Source organism: Euprymna scolopes, chromosome 25, assembly GCF_053919585.1.
Source record: "Euprymna scolopes isolate OS-2025 chromosome 25, ASM5391958v1, whole genome shotgun sequence".
Taxonomy (NCBI): Eukaryota; Metazoa; Mollusca; class Cephalopoda; order Sepiida; family Sepiolidae; genus Euprymna; species Euprymna scolopes.
The window spans coordinates 63,802,772-63,829,439 of NC_136506.1; the positions used below are offsets into that span (position 1 = coordinate 63,802,772).

Genomic DNA, 26,668 nt, shown 5'->3' on the forward strand with positions numbered 1-26,668 from the left:
TGTACACCTCTCCAACAGCCCACACCACTGGACTAATCATGACCAAACCCGAGATGATAGTCTACAACCTAGGAATAGAGCACACCATTTTTCAAGGTTAAGGGTTAAAGTCATAGTTAGTGCGGCTCTTCATAAATTACCCCACCTAGGGATGGTGCACACCAAGTTGAGGTTTGTTACCATCTTGGAGGCTGCCACCATGGCACTGGCCAACTTCTTTGTGAATTTGAATCAGATCATCCCCACCCCCATCTCGTCAATCGACTAAACAAATGTTAACCATTGTGATTCTTTGTAATTGTTTCGATTTTTATGTGTAACAATATAAGTGGCAACTTTGATATAATCTATTTGCTTTGAAGTTTATCGTTGGATTTCAGTCACTTCAGGATGTAAAAAAAAAATTTTACCACCTTAAGAAATAGTTGCTCTCACAACATCCACTTACTGCAAGAGTACCCATGAAGCGGGTACCTGAGCATACAGCAAAATTTTGCACAAAGTGTAAGTATCTTTGCTAGTTTTGGTATAAAATTGTTTTGATAACGTATTTTTAAAGTTGTGCCACTAAAGAAATAAAATTTTAGTTTTTATTTTATTTTAATGATTATCCCAAAATTTAGATTAAAAGTAAAATAATTAGGCCTAAATTCCAAAATCCAACAAGATAACTTTATATATTAGATTGAAACATGTTTTAAGAGTCTCGGTGAAATGTACATTTCAGGTTTTGAACATGAAACAAGTGCTACCAGTAATCCAACTTTGTTTTGATTAAAAATAAGATCATGCCCCACCCTCATTCCTTGAAAATGCTACATGCTCATCAATTAAATGATGCTTTTGTACTTTTATGCCAAAGATTTGAAGAAATCGAACTTTGGATTACTGCATGTGAGATCTTATGTATTCGTCCATGCAGAGTTACTTCCCTTTGATTTGAACCCAAAAAATACTTTGGAAAAGAAAAATAAGTAATAGTTTTTTTTTTTAAAAAGCAAAACAAATTGCAAATAACTATACTGGACAATTCTGGGTAGGTACAGATACTTATAAAATACTGTATAAAATGCATAAAATAATGTGAAAAAAGTTTTTTTTAATAGGAATTGAATAATCAGCAATTATTTTCTGAACAGTCTAATAAAATTCAACTTCTCTTCCATCATTTATTGAAAAGTGAAGTAAAATCTCTAAATCCTCAATAGCTTTCATCCTACAAAAATCAGTTTTGATTCTGATTCTTCACTTATCGATCATTGCAACTTATTAAAAAAATAAATAAAATGTAACTCCATTTTGTTTCCCTCTGCAGAATATTTTACTTTTTTTTGATTTTCAAATTATTGCCATCTTCTAAAGGATTGGGGGCATATCTCTATATTTGTTTGTATAATTTTCCCTTGAATCGAAACAAAAAGAAAAGTAATATTTTGAAAAAAGTAAAGCCAGTTTAGTTGATTTAAAAAAAAAAACAATGTCTTCGAAAAAAAAAAAAGAAAAAACAATACAATTCAATAATAGAAAAATAAAACAAATTACCTGGTAAGGTATATCTCAATGAATAAATGCTAAAAGTGGGGCCAATTTTCACACTAATGTTTAAGTTGAAGCACCTATTTACAGGTAATGTAACTGTTTAGTCAACACACACCATTTTTTTTTTTTTTTTTTTTTTCAAATACTGCTCATGAATATTCAATATCAGTCACATAGTTAACTAATTTATGTATTTGTTTTGAAAAGGAAATTCACTGTTGATTTTTTTTTATTCAATGATTGTTTTGATTTTAATATAACATAATTTTGTTTTGCAATATTGTCTTTTGATAGACGAATATTTAGAATTCGTGTTTAAATATTCCTTTTCTTGGAGGGACCAACTGAATTTTCACAAGTTGCGATATCTTTTCAAATTACAAGTAAAAAAACAAATTGATTTCTTTTCTTTAGTCCTATTTAAAAAGAAATAGAAAAATTTGTATAAAGATTCCCAAATTTTAATGTTTGTCTATATGAATAAATGCAAAATATTTTTTATGTTTACAACAAAGTTAGGAATGAAATGTTCATTTTAAGTTGTGAACTTTGCAGAGTGATAGTGAGCCAGTAAAGTTAGCTAGTTTAATTATAAAGCATATAAAATGTAAAGTAATAAAACCTAAAAAATAACAATGAAAATCATTTTGTTTCTAATAAGCGAGTTAAAAATCAGCAAGTATTATCCAAATAGCATGATAGTTTCTAATCTTAAAAAGTGCAAATGATTTAAACTTTTCAAATTTCCAATTTCGTGTGCCATTTAATTTTAACAATTTTTTTTCTTTTTCATTAATATAGCTCTTGCATCTCACAGCCAAATAACAAAGGATCTCGGGAGCTGTTGTCATCTGCATCCCCACTTTATGGATTACCTCCTCCGATCTCAGGAGTGGCCCTTAACCATGAGAGGACCAAAACGGCTGCAGGTGGTCAATCAGGTGGGCCAGGTTCTACAGTCCATGCAGGGTCGCTGCTGCCACTGCCCGTCCCACCTCGACCCTGCACACCAACCCCACCCTGCAGTGCAGCTAGTGTCAGCAGTGTGGTCAACTGCACTCTCAATTCATCTCCATCATCTAAGGACTCCCAAAACTTTGACTACAACTGCAACAAGGAGACGGTAACGCACTGTAAGTGGAAAAACTGTGATATCGTGTTGGACCCTGATTTGCTGATGGCACACATTCGTGAGAAACATGTTGAAAGCCAAGAAGGCAGTGAGGCGTATGTATGCTATTGGGATGGTTGTAAAGTGTATGCAAAACGATCTTGCTCAATGTCGTGGCTTGAGCGTCACATTCTTACTCACAGTGGTGATAAGCCCTTCAAATGTATTGTGGATGGTTGCGATATGCGCTTTCCTTCGCACCATGGTCTTGAAAGACATGTCAATAGTCATTTCAATACCCAACAACCGGCTGCTCCAAAGCCAGCAAAATTGCGAGAGGATACGCCTACCAAATTATGGAAGAAGAAAAAAATGAAAAGGAAAAGACCACAATTAGGTAAGTCCTTTTGTTTTTTTACCTCATATGAATGAAACTATTTTGCTTGTACAAATGCAAAATTTCACACCCAAAATTATTAGAAACTCTGTTTTTACACATGAAAAAATAAGATGTGAGATGATTGACTTTTCTCAACAGATGTTATAAAAATATCTATTTACCTGCTGGCATGTGTTGGACAACTTTTAGAAATTGATTTTCAAACTAATATATCACTAGCCATTTATCTCTTTGTTTTTTAAATCAATCCTTAGTTTCTCCCATATCTTACTTGTCTGACTCTGCTATCTCTACTGTTCTAAATCTACAAACTTGTCTATTCTTCCAATGTGATCAAACCAACAAAGTCTCTCGTTTGGTATGAATAACCTTATACTGTCCAGACGTGTTATAAAGATATATAGTGACTGAACTGACTTTCTTGTCTTGTACACTGCTGTTTTCTACTGAATCATCTGATGGTACTGGGTTGTTGTCGTGCGCCACCACAACTAGGGCTGTGAATGATTGTTGCAAACCAAATTATCTTTTGGAGGCGCAGAGCTGTCATGCAGCACCATCTCCTCCTCCTCTTTGTTTGAAGGTGCCAGGCAGATGCTGCACTCCTCTTAATTAGGAGGTGCCAGGTTGATATTACACATCTCTAAAAGCTCTATACCTGTCGTACATATCTTCTGGAGATCATCGACCCCCACGTCTCTTTCTGAGGCAGTTGCACTCAGTTTGTCTCTCTTTGTGTTCTACATTGATGTATACTAAAAACCATGAAATTCCAAACCTGTTTCATTAATTTTATCGCTATAATTTAAAACTTATTATAGCTTACCAATATTGACAAGTTCGATACTGTCTGCTGCTGCTTCCTGTTCAATGTCCGATTAATACCAATTCTTTCATCAGTCTTGTTCAATAATCAATACGATGGCATTCATCAATTTTTTTTTCCTAATTTGAAATGATGATCATTATCATCATTTCAAAGAAAAAAAAGACTCGCTTTGAAATGAATCCTTCCTGTCTTTTAGCTAAACAAATGGCAAATACAGAATGAGCGGGCTTATTATTTCTCGGCATGGTTGAATGAATCATTGAAGTTTATTTTTGGGGATGGTGATGGTATTCTCTTTCTGGTATTTGTCAGTCCCCCTCCTCTGCCTCTGGAAGAATTAAAATAACCTTGTTTTACTTAATTATTTCTATTTTCTTCTACTGTTTCATTTCATTTTTATTTCTATTTCTTTTTTTGTGTATGCATGAAAGGACCTTTTTATAAAGTTATTTTAACATTAATTGCTTCCATGTAATAATTTAAACTTTCTTAGTATAACTATTTTGTATATGAATACTTAATATCATGAAGTAATATATTACATAGATGTATCTTTCAGTATTTACTTCATCAACAGTTTATTTTTAATTCAATTCAATATATATTTTATATACATATCTTCCTTTATTTTAGGGTCACCGCTTATCAAGGCCTGGAGGCCACTCTAGGATAAGGGTTAATAAGTGTTAGGTAGATGGTGGGACAATACCCAATGATCAGTAATGGTGGAGCTTGAGTAAGGCTTAATTATTGAAGAGGACAGCTCAATAAGAACTTATTTACATTAGACCTGAAAACGACCATGAAGCAGTCCCACAGTATTGTGTTCCATAGATGGACAGTTCTAGGAAAGAAACTCTGCTCATAAAATTTTCATTTAGTTTTAGGCACAGATAGAGAGTAAGGGAAATTACTGATGGTTGTTTTAGCTAGGTGAGTATATGTTATAAAGGTTTTATGGGAAGGGCGGATAGATTGAATCTCAGTCGAACACTTACCATAAAAGTAACACTAAAGCAGAGACAGACTCTTGTCTCTTCTGTGAGAAAGGAAATAGGGAGACAAAAGGGTTCTCATCCATTAAATTTCGAAGATGGTTTTGTACCCTGTCAAGACAGGGAAGGGTACTCTTAGGAACTCCTAGCAACAGTACTCCATCTTGGGATGTATTTGACTCTTGTACAGGTAGAGGGTTGCTTCAGGAGTGAGATATTTTCTGGAACAATAGAATGATTCCACCACTTTTCTAGTGATTTTGACAATGGATCTTATGTAGGTCTTCCAATTCAGGTCAAAGGGGAAGGTCAGTCCCAGAAGTTTGTCAAAATAGGATGCTTTCTTAAGATAAGAGCAATTTATTTCAATTGGGGCCAAGTAGTGAATTGAGTGTTACTGGTAAAAAGATAAAAGTTTAGTTTTGGGTGCATTAAAGGTCACTAGCCATTTGTTACCCTATTGTATCACATGCTCCAGGTCGGAGGAGAGAGAATTAGAAAGATCTTGGTCATTGCTGACCTTTGAAGTGTTGCTAAAGATGGTAGTATCATCCACATAGATGTAGGTGAATGATCATAGTACATGACTTGGGAGGTTGTTAATGAAGATCAGGGAGAGGGTAGGCCCCAGAATAGATCCCTGAGGCATGCATGTCTTAATAATCTGAGCTTCGGATTTCTACCCATCAACAACTAGTTAAATAAACCTATCGAAGAGGAAAGATTTGATGATGAAGAGGACATTTCCAGTTATTTTGTAGCTGGAAATCTGAAGTAGACCTTTATGCCAAACCCTATCAAATGTCTTCGATATGTCAAGATCTATTGCTCTAGAAATGAGGCCAACATTAAAAGATTCACTGATTCTGTGTGATATTACAGTCAGCATATAATCTGTTGATCTTAGAACAAAAATCATATTGCTTGTTGCTGAATAGGTTGTTTTTGCTGAAGTGATTGACAACTCTATTTATCACATACTCAAGCAACTTGTTCATGATACACAAGAGACTGATTAATCTGTACTGAGATGCAGAAGACCAATCCCCTGTATTTTTAAATATTGGGCAGACTGTCAAGGTTTTCCAAAGTGTTGGGAAGCATCTCTCCTTAAGGTAGCATATAAACAACTTTGTAAGTATAGGAACTAATTTTTCAAGCACTATAATTGAAAGGTTGTTAGAGCCAGTTGCTTTCCTAAAATACAGGTTCTTGATAAGTCTGGCAACATCTGGGACAGATACATGGATGTCGCTCTGAGTATTTTCAGTCTTAAGATGAAATTTTGGAAGGGATTATACAGGGTGGAGTTTGATGCAAAATTCTTAGCGAAGAGTTTGGCTTTGTCAGATACTTATATAATCACCTTGTCCATTGATGATGGTTGGAATGGAAGATACGCAACATGTAAATAATGACTGGAAAATTTGTGTGAAGAGGGGTAATTAGACATATTTTAGCAATATTAGCATTTTTCAGAGATATCAAATATTACACAGACTGATGTATATTAGCAACATTTGGCATCTCGGTTTTCAGTATACTGTGAAAAGCTAGTCTATTTTGTATATCATCAAATCAAACATTTTTAGTTACGTAGTTCCTATAACTGACCTAAATTTATATATCATATAAATGAATACTCTCACTATCCTATAAAATCAAATAAATCTTTAAAAGGTGATTTTGCTCAAATATAAGATTTTATTTACAAAAGATTTTTGGCAATAAATTAACAAAATTTTAAAAATTGGCCAGAAATGGGTTAAGAAGTGTGTAAACTCGAAATATCTGCAAAAGCGTGATAGTTGATATCGATGCCACTTCACCCTTTCCAATGTGAGAGTAATTACTTTTTCGACCTTTACCTCTCGTTTCACTTTTTGTTTATGTATAAATCTGTCCTCATATACAATATATGCTCCATATATCTCTCCATGGTAACGTAATGACTAAGAGCACAGACTATTGGATCAGCATATTGTGTTTGTTATGCCAGGGCTATTGAATCACTCAATAAAGGTATGATTCGCTCCAACCTACCTCAATGGATTAAATAGTTGGATAGATTGATTTGAAGGCAACTAATCTAGGAGAAGGAAAAACTGTAATGTCCCATCTGCAACTAGGTAGGTTGGTCACCTTGCACATATTATGCCAGTATCACTTGTGCTAGCTTTATTTTTACTGTATCTATGTGTAGTTGATTTCATTCATTGAGATTTAAAAAAAAAATCATGCTTTGCATTCAAGACAATGATCTGAAGAATCTGCAACATTTAACCAAAGCATATCAAATACACCTCTTCCAAGCAGCTGTTGTCTAGACTTAGTATTTTGGACATTGAGTGCATAATTAAAGAGAGAGGACTGGTATAGGCATTGCGTATCTAAATTTGTGAAATGAGGATTATTTGGATTATTCAAACTACTCTGAAAATATTTCCGAGTTTGACAAGATACACCTGAAGATCACAGGTTACATTGTAACGTTGTATAAAGGACACTTAAGACAAGAATAGTAGTTTGAAGAAGCCAAATAAAATGGATGATACAGGCATGTTCAATAATCTGATGGAGCTATCAAACATGCCCTGGAGCTATCTGTGAATGGTTGATATCGACTTGACCTACCTAAGAAAACTTGGTATGATGTCGTCTTTGACATCACTGCTTGCACCTGGGATAATTCTGGAGTGACATCAGTCATGTGTACAGCAGGCATTTGGATGGAGAACCATCAACATGGAGGATATTCCCATCTTTGTAGAAAAATGAAAAAGAACCATTAGAGAAAGAGAGATGTTGGATCGTGATCTTCTACATTTATTTAGCAGTTTCAGGAGTGTCTTACTCTGAACTCCACTCGCAACAGGTATTTCAGCTATCAATAGTATAGCTAAATAAAGTTATGAAAAGGATCAGATGTAATTTTTGAGATCATAATTATAATCTACTAGCATAAGCATGAGCAGCTGTCATTGTCTGTGAGTGAAAATGATCTTTACATTAGATTTATATTAGATGAAGAATTTACTAGCATTAAACACTAGACAATTTGTTTGCTGTATAAAATTTTAATTCTCTGAAGTTGCTTAGTGGCTTGAATAGAACTGGGCAGTATACACACCATAATCTTCTCGGACTGCATCCTCATCATTGTTGATATTCCCAACAATATTATTTTCTATGCTGCCACATCAGAATGTATCTGAAACTTATAGGTTGACATATGGATAGATGTTATTATATTATGTTCAAATATATTTATAGCAACTAACCCATTAATATATGTTCATACTACTACTACTACTACTAAGCTCTATTCACTTATTGTTGAAGTAAATACTGAAAATCTATACACAATATATTATATCAACTTGTATATGTATGTACATGACATAATAATTATATAATTGATGTATCATTCTTATTGAATAAACGAATACATCAATATGCATTAATATATATTTTTATATTGTTTCTAATTTCCTTTATATTCTGTATAAGTTTCAAAGCAATTTATTGAGCTTTGTATTTTGCATTATTCCGACAAGTTTCCGCTTAAAGAATCGATCTTATTCTTTTAAATTCCATGACTATAATGCTCCCTATCTTGGGTTGAGCCTATCAGGAAGTGATATACAAACTTCCATTAGCATATTAAGCAATGCTCTTTGTGTAAACAAATTGAGCGGAGGCATTTGGATGATGTCAAAACATCATTAATTCATTACCCACGCAGCATCAGCCGTATAGCGCAATGGTGAGAAGCCTTGACTGTCATTTGGGCGGTCAGGTTTCTATTCTGACTTGAGGCCGTTGCCTGTCTATCCGCATTGATGAGCTGTGAAACAGCGAAACAGTACTGTATGTGGATTACTATATATATACACACACACATATATATATATATATATATATATATATATATAGTAAGTTATGAAAAAATATATATTTTCATAATTTACTACCTAGCTCTACTTATATATTGAGCACTGTTGAAGTAAATACTAAAAATTTACACATAAAATTATATCTTTGTATATTAATGTGATTAAATGAAGTAATCACACACACACAAAGCATGCATCCTCCATCAAAAATGTCAGGAAAAATGTTTTTCCAGTGTTTGCACTAATATATCAAATAACATCTCAATTAGTGAAGTTTAAAAAAAAATCTCAAACTGAAAAATTAAAAACAAAACTAAAGTTGTATTATTTGCTCATTTATTTTCACAACGTTTCAGTTAACATAACCTTTGACCTTCGTGTATATCTTGTTGAATTTGGAAGTCTACATGAAATTTCAAATGGAACCCTTTATTTAATCGACAGGGGTAGCTTGCTCTCGTCCCATCAGCCATGACTGGGTAGAATGTTAAGTAATTCGCAATGATATTTTGAGTATCGCCCGCAATGAGGATTGAACTTTAAACCTCCAAAAGAGTGTAACTTACAAGTATTTTATCCACTGTTATGGTATGAAAAAGGAAAAAAACCCAAATTTCTTATTATGGAGGTAGTGGGGAGTTTCCAAATTTCTTTTAGATTGAAGAGGTTTCTTGGACTTGCTATCTGCTTTCTCCCTTTTTCTTAAACACTTGAAATGGTTTAATCTGGCAGTTTTTTACTTGCTAAATTTTTGGTGACGAGGCAGATATATATTTATTAATATACTTATTTATTTCTAGATAAAATAGTTATCTATGTTGTACATGTCCCTAAAAATGTAACGATAATGCGTATATAGATCTGAACAAACTTGTGCGTATGTAATGGGAGGCAACTCTCCAAGACTCGGGTGGAATAATGCTAGTAATAAAGTTGTCATTAAAAAATAACAAAAATATTACAACATATTTATTAACATAAATACTCATTGGTCTTTGATAGTGGAGGATTTTTCTGCATTGACATGCGTTTCCAATAATATAGTAATAAAACTACCAGCCAGGAGCCCCCAAAATAATCCTTTTGTGAAAGCTCCCTAAAGCCCAGTGTATCTCCACACACGGTATTCTTCTTAAAAAAAAAAAAAAAAAAAAAAAAATCAAAAACAGAGTTAATATAATACAAAAGCAAGTTTTTATAATATCTTGAGTTTAAAAAAATGGAAATGGAATAGTTGTACAAATGCAATTAGATTTTGAGTTTTCAGTAAGCTACTAGTTTATTCTAATTGATAATCAAGTTTTTATTTATTTATTTTCAATTTTCTTATCTTTTTTGTTTTTCCTGAGGATGGATAAGATATCTGTTTTTCCTGAGGATGGATAAGATATCTGTTTTTCCTGAGGATGGATAAGATATCTGTTTTTCCTGAGGATGGATAAGATATCTGTTTTTCCTGAGGATGGATAAGATATCTGTTTTTCCTGAGGATGGATAAGATATCTGTTTTTCCTGAGGATGGATAAGATATCTGTTTTTCCTGAGGATGGATAAGATATCTGTTTTTCCTGAGGATGGATAAGATATCTGTTTTTCCTGAGGATGGATAAGATATCTGTTTTTCCTGAGGATGGATAAGATATCTGTTTTTCCTGAGGATGGATAAGATATCTGTTTTTCCTGAGGATGGATAAGATATCTGTTTTTCCTGAGGATGGATAAGATATCTGTTTTTCCTGAGGATGGATAAGATATCTGTTTTTCCTGAGGATGGATAAGATATCTGTTTTTCCTGAGGATGGATAAGATATCTGTTTTTCCTGAGGATGGATAAGATATCTGTTTTTCCTGAGGATGGATAAGATATTGGATGCCAGGCATTCATCTGCTTTTTCAGACACTCCCATCAAGAAATAGTTATAAGATTCTAACCATCCCATAAGTATAATCATTTGTATCTCTCTTGCACTTGGTTTAACTAGTGTTGTTACTTTCTCCCATATCCCTATGTCAGGTTTAACAGCTCCCTTTTCTATGTATAAAGGTGTGTGTGCGTGTTTGTGTGTGTGTGTGTTAAAATGTGCAATTTGTATGATAATGAATTTTAATAAAAATACAATTCATTTAACTATTTTCCGCTGTTATAATGCTAAGGGTCATTAAGATGAAAATCTCTGAATATGGCTAAAAAAATGCCAGTGGTTCAGGATAACTTTTGACTTTGATGACATTTACCCAGGGATTGGCTGAGCTGGCTCCTCCCATAGAACACAAAAGTGTGTCTGATGAACGCAGATTATGCACAACAGTCCACTGCAGTTAAGATGGCTATAGACAGCCAGTTCAGAGACGAACAGCAGACATCATGAAGGTCATGATTGAGTTTCATAAATAAAAATACTCTATTATTTTCTATAATTTTCAGTGTACATTAATATTTTTAAATAATAAATATTTAATTTTTTTGTCATTTTATTTTAAGCTGCCTTGTTTCACATTTTTTTTTTTTTTTTTTTAAGTAAACAGCCTACAGTGGCTGCTGCTGCTTTAGCTGTTAATTAGCTTATAATTATGAGCGCTACAAGTTAAATTGTTTACTTTTTCTGAAAACAGTTAAAATTGTGAGAGGATAAAACTAATTGAAAACTGTTGGTACCAAAAAAGAAATCAACAGAATTATTTTAATGCATAAAATAATTAAAACATTATTTTAAGTTGAAGTATGAAAAATAATTTTTAAAAAATGTTAGGCATATCATGTTAAAGTTTTATTTTTAAGGTAACAAAATAAAAAAATTAAAAAAAAATGTGAATGGACCAGTTTATTTCGTACCCTAACAATAAGAGAGATTTATGCGTTTTTTTTTTTTTCTGATTGTCTTCTAAATTTCATGATGAAATTCCTTATAGAGGAGTGGTACAGAGCTTTCAAGCATCATGGGGGCTAAAAAAATATCTCAAGCAAAATGTCTGTTTCATAGCATTAAAATTTTTATCATTACTTTCCTAAAATTTTTCAAATATATCATGTAGATTATTTATTAAAGCATTTAAAAGGATACTCATTTCTGAACAAAATGGTGGAATTTTTGAGTATTTTAAAGTATTTTTAAAATATGACTATTTCAGTAAACCTACGATGAAATCTTGAAATATCTAAAACCTTTTTATGGTCGGTGAGCATTACTAGTAAGTCTACAACTCTCTAATAATAATTGTCCTTGTTTCTATTCAGACTACTGTTCTCATCTTGGATGTCATTCTGATAACGTTTCAGCTAATGTAACCTCGAGCTTTGGGAATCTTTTTATCAAACTCAGGAAACTATGATATTTCAAACAGAACTTTTTATTTCATCCACAGGGTTAGCTTGGCTTCATTCCGTCAGTGATCAAGTAGAAGTCTTAAGTAATTTGCAATTGTATTCTTAGTATTACCCGCACTGAGGGTTGAACCTTCAACCTCCAGAAGATTCATTTATAACTTCTTAATTAGCACTTTATCTGTTACACCACAGGTCATTACAAAAATAATTAATACTCATCTAAAAAAAAATCAAAAAAAATCCGAAATATGATTTGCATGTTGAGAAATGATATGATGAATGTGTGTAATGTGAGTTTTAAAGATGGCTTAGATCTGATAACCTCAGAGGAAGATTAAATTTGGACAGGGAAACGTGTGCAGAAATGTAGACTTTGAGGGTTTGGTCACATTGAAAGAATAGGTGAGAGTTTTGAGATTAGTAGATGTAGAACAGTTGAGGTAGCAGGTTCAGTCCATATGGGAGGAAATAAGAATTGACATGAGAAAGGGGGATAAATAAAGACTTAATGAGACTTAAAAGCTAATTTCTAAAAGCTGTCCAACACATGCCATCATGTTAAACAGATGTTGATGCTAATATCAGTATGATTATTGCATTTAGTTTTAAATTATTTCATTGTCTACTGCATTGATAATGTCTAAGCATTTTTATGGACTTTTGATTAACTGCATGTGCAACATACAAATGAGTGCAGTTGTAATTCCGTTGCTTCTAGGCAACCAGTTGTATTGGTTCCTAAGCTTAAGTAAAGCTTATATTCTTTCATGTTACAAAATGCAAGATTTATTATCTATATAATAATATGCTAAGGCAGTTTCATGTTCGTACATTATCACTAGGGCTATGACAACAGCATATTCTTTTCATTGTGTTGACTCTCGAATATATATCCGACACCGTTAATCAATCGCGAACCACCTCACTCTATCTAAAAACATAAAATATTAATTGATATATACTCGAGTCAAAATAATGAAAAGAATATTCTCTTGTCATAGCCCTAGTTATCACTCTCCATCTCTTTTATACAAGACTAGCAGGGAGACCCAACGCTACCTGGGATTGATGATCAACAAATGTTTCACACTCCCATATTTTTAGTCATTGAAACCGGTGAAATCGTCCATTTTTAAATCAAAATAAATTGTCTGCTCTTGTTGGGGACCTATTGTGGTGTATCGGGAGGAAACTTCACATGCCTCTCTGCAGTGACTTTGTCCAAAATATATTGTAGTCAACATTGCACTGTAGAGAATCTACTGTTGATTTTATAAAATTGTATATATAACGGCTTGAATTAAAGCTTAAAATGCAAAAGCCAAGTATCATGCTTCAATTGTGCCCTAAACAAACCTTCATTTCGAACGTACCCCTATCATATCAAAAAAACCTACTGTTAATTTTATATGCCTGGCCTTTCTGCTTGTGCGGTGATAAAACTTCTCAAAAGCACTTGTGATGTTAGGCTGTATAAGGTGTTAACTTTGGTTCAAATCCCCTGTTCCTTCTTTCATTGGATCTTTGGAATTATCAATACTTATCGAAGCCATTCCAATATAAAACCTATCTAAGACACTGCCAGGTACATAAAGTACATTTGTATGAAATTTCATAAAAATCGGCTCGGTCGTTTTCAAATACATAGAAACGACCCCCCCCTCCACACACACACACACACATACCAAGTTCCTTTTATTGAATAGTAGAGGTATGATTGCCCAATCGCCAAAAATATAAAGCAAATTGTTGCAAAATGTTTGGCATATTATAAGGGTATGATCACAAAAATTTGGATGATTATATTTATAACCAGGGATAAGAACAAACCAATTAGATACCAGAATCGCTGTATACAATATACTGAATCTTAAAATTAATACTTTAAAAACAAGAAAGATGAGATGTTATCTTCAGAATGAGTAGGTAAGTATCGACATAGAATTTAGCAGCAGCTGAAGTACAATTAAATTATTTTATGCAGCCGTTGTGACATTTGAGAATTCTATCAATTTTAATTATTTATATTTTTACTAAGCACATGGAACATACCATTTTCTTCGCTTCAATTTTGTTATGTTATTCAAGCATCCCTATAAGAGATTTTGTTCATCAATTTGTCTATCATGTTAAAGTTTAAAATAACAGTTGTTTCATCTGTCTGTCATGCTCATGTTTGAAATATCATTGTTGATTGATTAATGGGAAGCATTTTAAGAATATATGCCTCCACTTCCACCCGGAACAGGTGTAATTAGAAATGTTTGAATTGGGAAAATACTGCTCTTAAAATTTCTTTAATTAAAAATTATTTTTTTAATAAAACAAATAAATAAAAATTATGTTGCCAAATTAGTGCTGATTTTTTTTTTTTTTTTTTTTTTTTTGACTATTGAAATTATCTTTTAATGCTTTTTTTTTTTTCTCTCTCTCACCATCTGTGACCTTAATTATCTTATCTTTAAAGGAGAAGAAGGCTACAGGGTCAGACTACCCGAGGCAGCTGGTGGCAAAAAAAAAAAAAAAAAAAAAAAAAAAACACTACTTTATAAGGGGTAAGACTTCTGTGGATTGAATAATGGGGGCAGGGAAGGGGTGTGCCTCTTGAACTATCCCCTCCCCTTCCAAGAATTTGATGAGAAACAGATCCTTCACTTTTTGGATCATCGCAATAACAGATTGTAGAGATATGAACTGTTGCGATGATGATGTATGTTCCTGTGGTTTTAGGGTGGGGTACTCAAACAACTTGCTGCAATCTTTTTTTAAAGAAGATTCTATCTTTATTTTCCAAGACTTGGAAATTAGAAAAATTGCCATCTTTTGTGCTTTTGGTTCAGTAGCCAATTTTCACTATGTATAAGTAAAACAGGTTTCAAACAAATTAAGAATGCTTACAAATCTTGTGCTAAATGAAAGTTAATCTTAATAGAAACAACCAGCAGGACCTGTGGAAATTCCACAGTGGATTCATTCATATGTAATATATTGATGTTGGCATTTTGTAGATCTTCAGCGTAAATGGAGACATTCTGATATTATTGTAACTATTTTGTTAAAACTGCAAAAGTATTTATCTAAGCTAGCAGGGATGCCCGGCATAGCCCGGTCGTAAAGTACGCTTAAATATGATATTTTAATTCTTGCAGATTTCGTATATATTATTATAGAGTTAATATTCTAGCGATGTTTATATATTATCAAGGTGCGATTTCAAAAAATAAAAAAAGTATATCCATATAACTTGAGTGCATCAGCTTAAACCTGTGTGTGTGTGTGTGTGTGTGTGTGTGTACTTGAGTTCCTTCAGTTATAATCAAAACCAAAACTTATGAAGAATTCTTGGTAAAATTATTTATAAAAAGAATAGATGACTGAATGGTTCAAAACTGCAATGGAAGCACATGTTCCCATGCGGAAATTTTATAGCAAGCCCCACTCTCCTCAATGGTTTACTTCGACTTGCGCAACTGCCATTGCTCAAAGGCAGCATGCATACCGCAGATTTAACCAACATAAGTCCAGTTCAAACAAACAGAAGTACATAGAAGCTAGAAATAACGTTAAGAAAGAAATAGTGACAGCCAAGAGAGAATTTACTGAAACCACTAAAAAACGCATGGAAGCACAAAAATTGGGAAATCGTGACTTCTGGAAAATCTACAACAGTGTAGTAAATAATGGGCAATCAACAATTCCCCCACTAACCAACAATCACGACGAGGTTGTTTGCTCAGCAACTGACAAAGCTAATATGCTTACCAGCCGGTTTGCCTCAAACTCCACACTGGACCCTTCCAACCACCCCCCGCCTGACTTTCCTTTGCGGACAGACGCCACGCTAGACTATCTAAAAATCACCCCTGCTCAGGTACATGCTATCATAAAAAATCTTGACACTTCAAAAGCATGTGGACCTGATCTCATCCCAGCTGTGCTATTAAAAAAGTGCTCAGCCGAAATAGCTCCAGTTCTCTCCAAACTCTACAACAAATGCCTTAATGAATCCTGCTTTCCGGGTTGTTGGAAAACCGCTTCTGTGGTACCAATATTCAAGAATTCTGGCAAAAGAACTGACCCATCAAATTATCGCCCCATTAGCCTCCTCCAACTTTTCGCCAAAATATTTGAGACCATAATTAATTATGCTCTAGTCCGACACCTTACAGATGCTAAACTTCTGACTGACAAACAATATGGATTTAGACAAGCCCGTTCCATAGCTGACATCCTCACTGTAATCTCTGAATGTATATACCATTCACTGGACAAAGCGAGGGAGGGCAGAGCGGTAGCTCTAGATATATCTAAGGCTTTTGACAGGGTATGGCATGAGGGTCTCCTCAGTAAAATCAGATCATACGGTATCACTGGTAGAATACTTAACATAATTAAATCCTTCTTAGATAAGAGAAAAATCCAGGTTGTCCTCGACGGTCGAACATCTAAACAGTGTGATATAAATGCGGGAGTGCCTCAGGGGTCTATTCTTGGACCTCTATTGTTCCTGATATTTATTAATGACTTCCCTGACAAAACAGCCTCTGAGATGGGTATATATGCTGACGACACTACACTCTATAATAGGCATGACAGGAAAACAAATGAACACATCTCTAAAGAAATGGCAAAAACACTAGAGGATGACCTCCAATCTGTAGTGGAATGGGGACATAAATGGATGGTCACATTCAATGCTGCCAAGACTAGACTGGTTTCCTTCAATAACTACAAGAAACCTTCTCTGCCACCAATAGCAATGGCCAGTGACTCCCTGTCTGAGAGTACATCTTTCAAACTGCTTGGCCTAACGTTCACAGGAAACATGAGCTGGAACAATTATATTGAAAACATTGCCAGGGCCGCTGCAAAAAAGGTAGGCTCTCTCTACTGTGCTAGAAAACTACTGACACCTGAAAGTATCCTGTATCTCTATAAGGCCACCATTCGCCCATGTATGGAGTATTGTTGTCACATCTGGGCTGGTGCGTCTACTACTAGTCTCTCGCTCCTAGACAAGGTTTAAAAAAGAGTCGCCAATCTGATAGGCCCTGAACTGGCATCTAAGCTTCAACCTCTGTCCCATCGACGAAACGTTGCATCCCTCTGCTTGTTCTACAATGGTGAATGCTCTGACGAACTGCAGACACCTGTGCCCCCACGACGCAGACACCCTCGGCAAACCCAACAGGCAGCTAAATCCCACACCCACACAGTAGAGATCCCTAGATGTAAAAGATCTTTCTACTCCAGTAGTTTCTTCCCCAGAACCGCTAGACTCTGGAATTCCATTCCAGGATCCTGCTTCCCTAACTGTACTGACATGCAGAAGTTCAAGTGCAACGTGAACCGACATCTTGCTGCCCAAATCCCTACATAGTGCCTCAGTAGTTGCTGACCCTGATAGTAGCCCCCTACACCAAAGTGGGAATGTGCCTTGTTTGGGGTGAAAATGTAATAAAAAAAAAAATAAATAAAAAAAAAAGTGCCATCAGCTATAATTTAAATCGAAACCAAAACTTAGGAAGAATTCTTGGTAAAATTATCCATTACAAGAAATGGAAGTCCATAACAATTAAATGACAGTCACTCGGATGTAAGCATGACACAAAATAAATAACACATACGCAATCCTATTAATGTATAGATAATTATTAGATCAAGCCAGTTTAAACATTGGACAGAATTGTATTACCCAATAATAAAGATCTGTAAAAATGGCAGAGGAGTGTAACTTGACTGTTCATGCAAGATCCATTACAATACAAACACATTGAACTTGATATAACAAAGTAGAAATTGAGCTAATTTTTTCTTTAATAGTAACTTTTGATATCAAATCACAGAAAGATAGGAACACAATTTGGTTAATAGGGCAAAAAATTCTACAGTATTTCAGTCACTAAAGTTTTCAGTTTAGATTTTTGTGTGTGTGAAAACCCTATATTAAGCTCAGCATATTGATGAGTAGCATATTTACTTTAAGATACTGAACTAGTGAAGTACAAATACAGTTACAAAACTCTAATCAACTATCAAACTTGGGAAACATCACGGCAGACAACCTAAATACCTAGGTACAAATGTTATTACTGCATGACTCGAGAGAGATTACAAACAAGAAAGAGTAATGGCGGAAATTTTAGCGCTTGGGACAGTGGGATCGACATCAGCACAGAACAACTATCAGGATCCATAACTGTAAACATGGATGCACAATATCATGCACACCAAATTTTTTTTTTTTTTTCACATAAAGCTAAATAATCCATCATCAAACAGTAACTCAACTTCAATTAATCTGGGAAAAAAATCTGTTAATGATACAAGAGAAAGAATTGTATATTTATAAAGAGACAAAATTTTGTTTACATCCACATGCTCCCAAAATAAACAAGTTAAAAATGAGATGAATTTCGCTATATTTCCTCATTACACATTGTAAACTAGGTTGGTTTGTGATACTTACTATTGGAAAGCAAGTAAAGACATTGGTAAAACATGGTTAAAAGTTAAAAAAAAAAAAAAAAAAAAAAAAAAAAAAAAAAAAAAAAAAAAGATTACAAAACTGAAGTTATGGATTTTCTATCAAGTTCTTTATATAAATTGCTGAAACATATCTGTAATTTGATTGGCCTCACTCTTTTTTCACTGCAACCTCTCTTACAGATGTGATGTTGCTAGTCGCAGTCATTTCTATCAAAACTATCATGACATGTACTTCAGAATTGTCTGATCTGTTCCCTGCTTCTTTTGTTACCGTTCATTTGACTCCCTGGTCCCGTGGTTTTCATCAATTTACTGTTTTGATACCTCATTGTACTGCAGCTTCTTATTCCAGTAGCTTCTTTCCAAGAACTGCAAGGTTGTGGAACTCTTTTCCTGCTCACTTTTCTTCCTACCTACAGCCTTGGTCTTTTCAAGGCTAAGGTTAATAGGCATCTCCTGTCCTTCCTATAATCATCTTTCGTTTTTATTAGCTATTATTTTATCATCAAGTGCTCCATGCCTTTTCTAAAGCAATTTTCATAAAAAAAAATTTTTTAAAGAAAAAAATTGAGAATCATCCATTTGAAATTTTGTAGAATTTCTACTGATAAAGATTGTTGCAATATGAAACAAATTCTTAAAATAACCCAAATTTGCTTACAGCTTGAGAATTTTTATCATTATTTAAAGATGTTCATCTAGCAACAAGTCAGTAGGTAGGGGAGGCACCTTATTATGCAATGATTTTTACTCATTTTGTTTTACTGATGTGTGGCAGCTGGTCGTGTGATTTGATACTTGCTAATGCAATTTTGCAAGTTGAGTTTTTTCTTTCACAGTTTCTGTGCTTTTTTTCTTTTTCTTTTAAGAAAAATTATTTTCAAAACCGAGGAATTTGTTTCCTGTTGAATATTAACCATTCATAAAAATCTTCAGTTTCGGCTGTTCTGTGTGAAGAATTTGTAAAAAATTTTTAATCCAATAATTATACCACACACATACATTTAACACTCTTTGCATGAAATAACAACTTGGGTTCAATTAATCATATATGATGAATTTTCAATAAGTATTGGATTTTGGCAGTGAACAGTTGATATGCTGTAAAGCACGCCCATGCATACACACATCCTCCATTCACATGTGCACACATGATTTTCCCCCTTGTGTGTGTGTGTCTCAAAATAAAAATGTATTTGCACTTTAAAATGAATGCTGCATAAAATTGAAAATTCCACTTTCTCTCAATGATTTCAATTTTTACTTTATGATTTTTTGATAAAGAACGGAGCAGCACTCAGAGTATTAAAATTATAAAAACACCTATAACTTTACATGCTTTTACCTTTTCTATAAATCTATTCTTTATTTGTTAAATGCAAAGAATTTTATTATTTTAATAGAGAAACAGATTTTAAATTACAACAAAAGCTGAAGTAATTTATGACAAGATGAATGTATGTGTGCTGTTTGAAAAAAAATGTTTTTCTTTGTGCAACGTACATTTTAACATACAAAAAAATCTTTCCATCGAATGGCAAAGTTGAAATTGTCAACTTTTTCATAATGATTTCATATTCATGCAATTGTTTTGATAAAGAGGCGAGAATGCTAGAAATAATAAAATTTGTTATGACATCTATAATTTTACATTTAGTTTTTATTTGTTAAATGTGAAGAAATTTATTATTTTTAGCCAAGAAATGGATATTATATATTTCTAACACTGAGTTAATGAATATTGGTTCTTTCTAAGGCTTTTTTCTATCATATTTTAATCATATGCTAAAATATATATTGGTTTTAGGATTGTTAAAAAAAATCTTCCATTTTAATTGTTCTACTTTGTTATAATTTGCAAATATCTCAACTGATTCATCTGTCATTTTCATCATCTCCCACTGTATAAAGGATATGAGTTCTTTACTTTTTTTAAATAAGAAAAAGCTGACTTTTGCTGTTGATCGTTTTTTTCTTTTTTTTTTCTTCCCTCTCTATCTCTAGCTATATGTTTCCCTTTTTTCTACTATTTTTCCCTGGTCTTATTTCCCTTCTCCCTCTCTCTCTCTCTGGAAATGTTCATTTTGCCATACTTCAAACGATTCATGATGGGAAAGTGAGAGGAAGTGTTATAGAGGGGAAGAAGGGGGTGGAGTTACAGATGACAGCCATGGACAGAAAATTTGCAATTTTGGGGTCAAAAATAATCCTTAGACCTAAATTTCACCCAAGTATTTTTTCAAGGGTGAGTAATCCAAAAATTACAGTTAGAAAGGTACCAAATGAAAGGAAAGGCTTCGTTTTGACCAATTCGAGTGCTACTGCAAAACTTTTTAAGAGGTCGTTTGGCCCTCCAAAGCAAAGCAACAAAAAGGATAATTGGTGTTTTTCCTGAAACAACTTATGAATTTTTAAAATGAAATTGGATTAAACTTTCAAAAAATCTCTTGGCATTACCATTATTCTGGTGTATTTAAACCCCGAAATTTGGTATTTTTCAAAATAATTTCTCGATTTAAGTAAGATTTGCAATATTTGTGACAGATTAGTGTGATCTCCTTGAGTAGTAGGACAGAAAACTTTCCTGAAAACATAGGCCAGAATGTCGAGTGAGAGTTTGCAGACCAGCAAGTCTGCTCTTATTTAAGGGTTTCCCACTGTGTGTGTGTGGGGGGGGGATCCTCCTACCTCAGCCGGAAAATTTTTGTCTGACTTTTAAAATAGCTTTTAAAAGACTCCAAACAAAATTAAAACAGTTTGTCTTGGTTAAAATAGCTCAAAAACATCCCTTATTCCCCTTCCAAGGGGGTTATGGATCTCAAATTGGTGTCCAAAAAGTGTTCCCTCACCTCCCACTCTTGGAACCCAAGTGGGAAACCCTGTATTTACAGAAATTTAGGCTTTGTCATCTTAAACGTCAGGAGAATTTTGACAGTTCAACAGATTACGTATGCATCACTGTAAAATATGCAAACCAATATGCACAAAAAATCATCAGAAGTAGTCAAAGTACTTTCAACATCTATCAAATTAGTTGTGGGTTTTTTTCTTTTCCTCATCTGTGATGAAATATGTTCTTCCATTTGATGACATTTTTGGTGTTGCGATCTCCATGATTACCTTGTTCAATGGAATCCATCCCTTATCATCTGTACCAGGCCAGTGAAATTCAGCTGATGGCCTATGTGGATGCAGGAATTTGCAAGTGAAGTCTTATTCATCCTTATTTATAGCCTCAATCAATGCCAGCCACCAAAACCTGTTAAAGATGCAAGTGATGTAGTCATTGCATTTGAGAGACTCTTGCATCTCATTCTGTGGTGCTGGCATGGCAAGGAAAGAATAATCAAAAAAGATTGCATCGATATTTAATTTCCATCGGTTATGTAATGGCATGTTGGAACAAAGTGATACCTTCTAGTGTAAGAGATAGTAGGCATCAAAATGACCTATCTTCACAGGGTTCTATGGAGAAATTTACCTTTACTTGACCTTTGACAACTAAATACTTTCGTATGAAAAAGTTATTTCACTCTGTTATGAATAATTCTAAGTCAAGTTTTGATTTATTTTCAAATTCTCTACGATACAGATGAAATTTATGGGAGGAAATTAAAAAAATTCACGAACAATTACATTCACTGATACTGTTACCTGGAAAATATCACTCAGAATAATCCATTCACTGACAAATGTTTATAAATATCATCAGTTTCAATATTATCAAACTTGAAAAACAACAGAAAAACATTACATTCACTTCAACTGTTACCTGATAAAGATGTTCCACTTTAACATTTGTTCAATTTGAATTGTCAAATCAATAGCTTGTTACTCTAAATTTTTTTTTGTTTTCAAACAATACTGCTCTGTCTTCACTCTTTCATTCCAGGGCACTATTCTTTACAATTTTAACTCATTCCAATCAATTTAATATGGTTTAATGAAAGGAAATGTATAGATTTTGACAATTTTCTCATGTTTTCCATATTTTAATGGCCCAAAATTACCGATTTCACAAAAAGTATGGACTATTAGTCAAGAATGTTAAAATTTAAGAATTTTTATTTTCACATTATTTGGAATTAAATGCATAAAAAATTGTAGCGATCAAGATTTGTGAATAGTCCCTTAAAAAGTCCCTGTGCAAGCCATGAATAACTATTTCAAGGTCAATAGACATGCTTGTCCGAAAACATAATGGTATGATTAGGCACTCGTACAACACTGATTTGTTGAAATATTGTCAAGTATACAATTTGCCAGGCAAAAAGTGTTTTTACCAGATGATTTCTTAACATGTTTCCGATACGTTTTTTTTTTTTTTTTTTTTTTTTTTTTACCATTTGTGACCAAAAATAGGGTAAAAAGGACTATTTTAGGTGACAAAAATTTTCAAACCCTGATTTAAAATGGTCTTTAGTTTTTGTAATGTTTCTCGACACAACTTGGGCTGATTGCCATCAGTACCTTATGATGGTCTAAAAAAGCAATGAACCCAAGTCAAGACTTAGTTATTGGTATTTTATGCTCAATATGGTGGTATGTGGCCAGTGACAAATTCCAGATTTTTACATTTTTTTTTTCTCATTTTCTCGGTATAACTTGTGGGATATAAACTTTTTGCCTCCAGCAATACCCATGCATCCTCATTTGATAAATAACTATCTCATCAGGCTACAAGAAATTCTCCAATTTAAAAGTAAATACTTGCCAAGAATTTTTGACATTTGTGACTTTTTTTGGGATTTTCTGAAAAATTATTGAAAATGTAAAAACACATTTTTGGAAATCCCAAATTAAAAATCTGGCACATATAAAAGTTTCCTATCCATATAAGGAACATTTATGAGTCAGATTTTCAATTTTAACCTTCAAAAAAGTGTTTTGTTTTATATGGATGTTTTGCCAAAAAGTGTTCAACATTGAGTGCTCCCATATCCTGGGCTTCTATTAATTTAAAAAATTTTCAGATTTTGCATTGAAATGTCCAAATTTAAATTTCCTATTGAAGTTTGACCCAGAGAAGTGTATAATATGGGGTATATCATACCTGTTCAAAATCATCAAATTTTGTTCAAAAGTGTGACCAAGATTTTGAAATGTGTCGTGTGCATGTAACTGTACCTGAAAACTATTCTTAGTTGAATATTTTTGGGTTTTTTATTATTATAATAATACAGGAACTGCATAAGGAAGTCTCTTCAGCAATGACAAACTGATAAAGAACACCACAAGCAAAGAACAACTTATAAAATGCCCAAATTCTGACCAGCATAGTTTTGCCCTGTGAAAACTCAAACATGATTTGAAATAAAATCGTTATTTCATACACAAATAGCTAATATACTGCATGTGGTGAGATCTGTAAATTAAATTGTAAAGTGAGTCCCCAAAAAATAAAAATCTATATTAAGGGGATCACACTAGTCTGTCACAAATATTGCAATTTTCTTACTTATATCGAAATTTTTTGAAAATACTAAATTTTGGGCTTTTAATACACCAGAATAGTGGTAATGCCAAGAAATATTTTTTGATTTTTATGAAAATTTCATCCTATTTTATTTTTTAAATTCATAAATTGTTTCAGGAAAGACACCACAGTTATCCTTTTTGTTGTTTTGCTTTAGAGGGCTAAACAACCTCTTAAAAACTTCAGCGGTAGCACATGAATTGGTCAAAATTACATCTTTCCTTTCATTTGGTGCTTTTCTAACTATGATTTTTGGATTTCTCACCCTTGAAAACATACTTAGATGAAATTTAGGCCTAAGAGGATTATTTTTTACTCCAAAATTACAAATTTTCTAAAATTTTTGTGGTCCAAAATAAGGTGTCATAACACACCAATTTCTTATTTCTGGGCTGAAATCAACCCTCTGACAAAAATGGTCTCCTTTATTCAAATATAGCTGAAAATGTAGATTTCTTAGTTTTTACATAAATTTTACAAAGTGTTCATAAGAAAAAAATCTGAGGGGCGAGGATATCGGGGCTGGATGATATGGGCTGAAACATCCCAAATATCTGATTTTAATAGAATATAAATTTAAAAGCAAAAATAAAGTCAAAACATATCCCTCAATATTTTCAGTATTAAAAAAGAAAAATGGTATTTTAGATTAACACTCATAACTTAATCACCCCCCCCTCCATCTAAAAAAATAAAATTCTACATTTTTAGGTAATTATATGTGAATACATGAAAAACTGTATTAAGAAAATGACTGAATTTTTTTTTAGAATTCAGTGTAGGGGATAATTTTGTATGTAAATTTAGCAAAATCATTTCACATTTCGGGCTATGCTAACGTTTTAGGGCAGTTAACCAATTCTCGTTTTTGCTATGGGAGATAAACTCTGTGCATTTTAAGGGGAAAAGGGTGTCTTAATTTTAGACTATTACTAGCAGTTCAGCCTGGCTTTGCTTGGGCTCTTTTTATAACATTATACAGTGCATATATATATATATATATATATATATATATATATATTAAAGTTTGTCTCGTGTCCAGGTAACCTACATCTAAAATTTCAAATGTTTGGACCCAAAATTGATGGAGGAGTTTGGTAGTCTGCAAAGGTCAACTCTTTCAACTTTTACCTCTTAGCAGCCAAATTTTCGCCCAAAAACTGATTAAAAATCTTGCATGTCTGAATACCCTTTATGTAAACTTTCAAATGGTTAGACCTAAAATTGGCTGAATAGTTTGTGAGAGACTGCAAAGGTCAAATTTTTTTTAACTTTAACCCCTTAGCAGCCAAATTTTTTGGCCAAAGACCAATTAAAAAGCTTGCCCTATGCTTGAATACAGTTTATGTAAAATTTCAAATGTTTAGACCAAACATTGGCAGAGTAATTTGGTAGAGACTGCAGAGGTCCAATTTTTTCTTACCTTGACCCAAATTTTATTGTTTTGGGCTCGAATAAAATTAAAGTTTGACCTATGTCTAAGCAACCTCCATCTAAAATTTCAACTGTTTAGACCTAAAATTGGCAGAAGAGTTTGGTAGAGTTTTCAAAAGTCAAATCGTTGAACTTTTACCTCTTGACAGTCAAATTTCTGATTGAAAACCTATTAAAGATTTTCCCAAATCTCAATACCCCTTATGTCAAATCTCGAGTCTGTAGCCTGAAAAATTGACAGAGTAATTTGGTAGGGAAATGCGCACACACACACACACACACACACACACACTTTTATAGATATATAGATATCTGGTTTTACAACCTTTTTTGTTGAGTGATTGCCATTCTGAGTTGTGGTTAGTAACAGGGTTAAAAGAGATTATTTGGGTGGGTGTGCTACTCAAACTTAGGGTTAGTGATAGGGTTAAGGACGTGTTTAAAAGTTTTGAGGGGAGAAAGGGAGCTGTTTATTACTAAAGAAAGAAAAGAACAAAATCATTGGAATAGTTCATGATGAATAAAATAGAATATCACCACAGGCAGTGATACTATTTAACCTTTCGTTGAAAAAGAAAAGGGAGCAAAATGAAAGCAATTAATTTTATCAATTTTTTAACATTTTTTATTTATAACTGGCTCTGCAAAATATTTTAGCTCATTCAAACAATTTCACTTAAACTTAGTGAGTGACTCAACAGGCTATATTTTTTTCTTATATATAATTTCAATGGATGTGTGGTTAATATGCTGGCATTTGAATCGGTTTTTCAAGTTTTATCACACCTTGCCACATCTACCATTCATCTAAAATCTATCATTCTCTCTCTATCTCTCTCTCTCTTTTCTACAGTTTTTATTAAAGCTACATTTATTTTCTGTCTATCTGTTCCTTTCAATGTGTCTTGATTTCTCATGCTATATAAGGGTTCCAAATCCTCTTCCAGAAATAACTATAGCAAACATCTTTTGTTGTGGAATGCACTACCACTGATAAAATTAGAAAAACTCATTTCTGTGCAGTTGAGACCCATACAAAGGTAAGTAGTGTGTGATAAATGTTAAAATAGACCACAGAGAGAGGCCAGAGCAGTCATAAATTATTTGCAAAAGAAAGATGACACCCAAAAGAAATACATGAAGAAATAGTATAGATACTTGCTGAGAACTCTCC

At 33.3% G+C, this 26,668-nt stretch overlaps 1 protein-coding gene across 2 annotated transcripts in view; it reads left to right on the forward strand.

Annotated features, from left to right (window-relative positions):
* The window catches only part of LOC145247404 (uncharacterized), a 195,053-nt gene that overhangs the window by 154,113 nt on the left and 14,272 nt on the right, over nucleotides 1-26,668 (forward strand). For both annotated transcript variants that reach the window (XM_080109108.1, XM_080109109.1), the window contains one exon: nucleotides 2,341-3,047. In XM_080109108.1, the coding sequence (XP_079965234.1) occupies nucleotides 2,341-3,047 (707 nt within the window). The remainder of the gene's footprint in view (nucleotides 1-2,340; nucleotides 3,048-26,668) is intronic.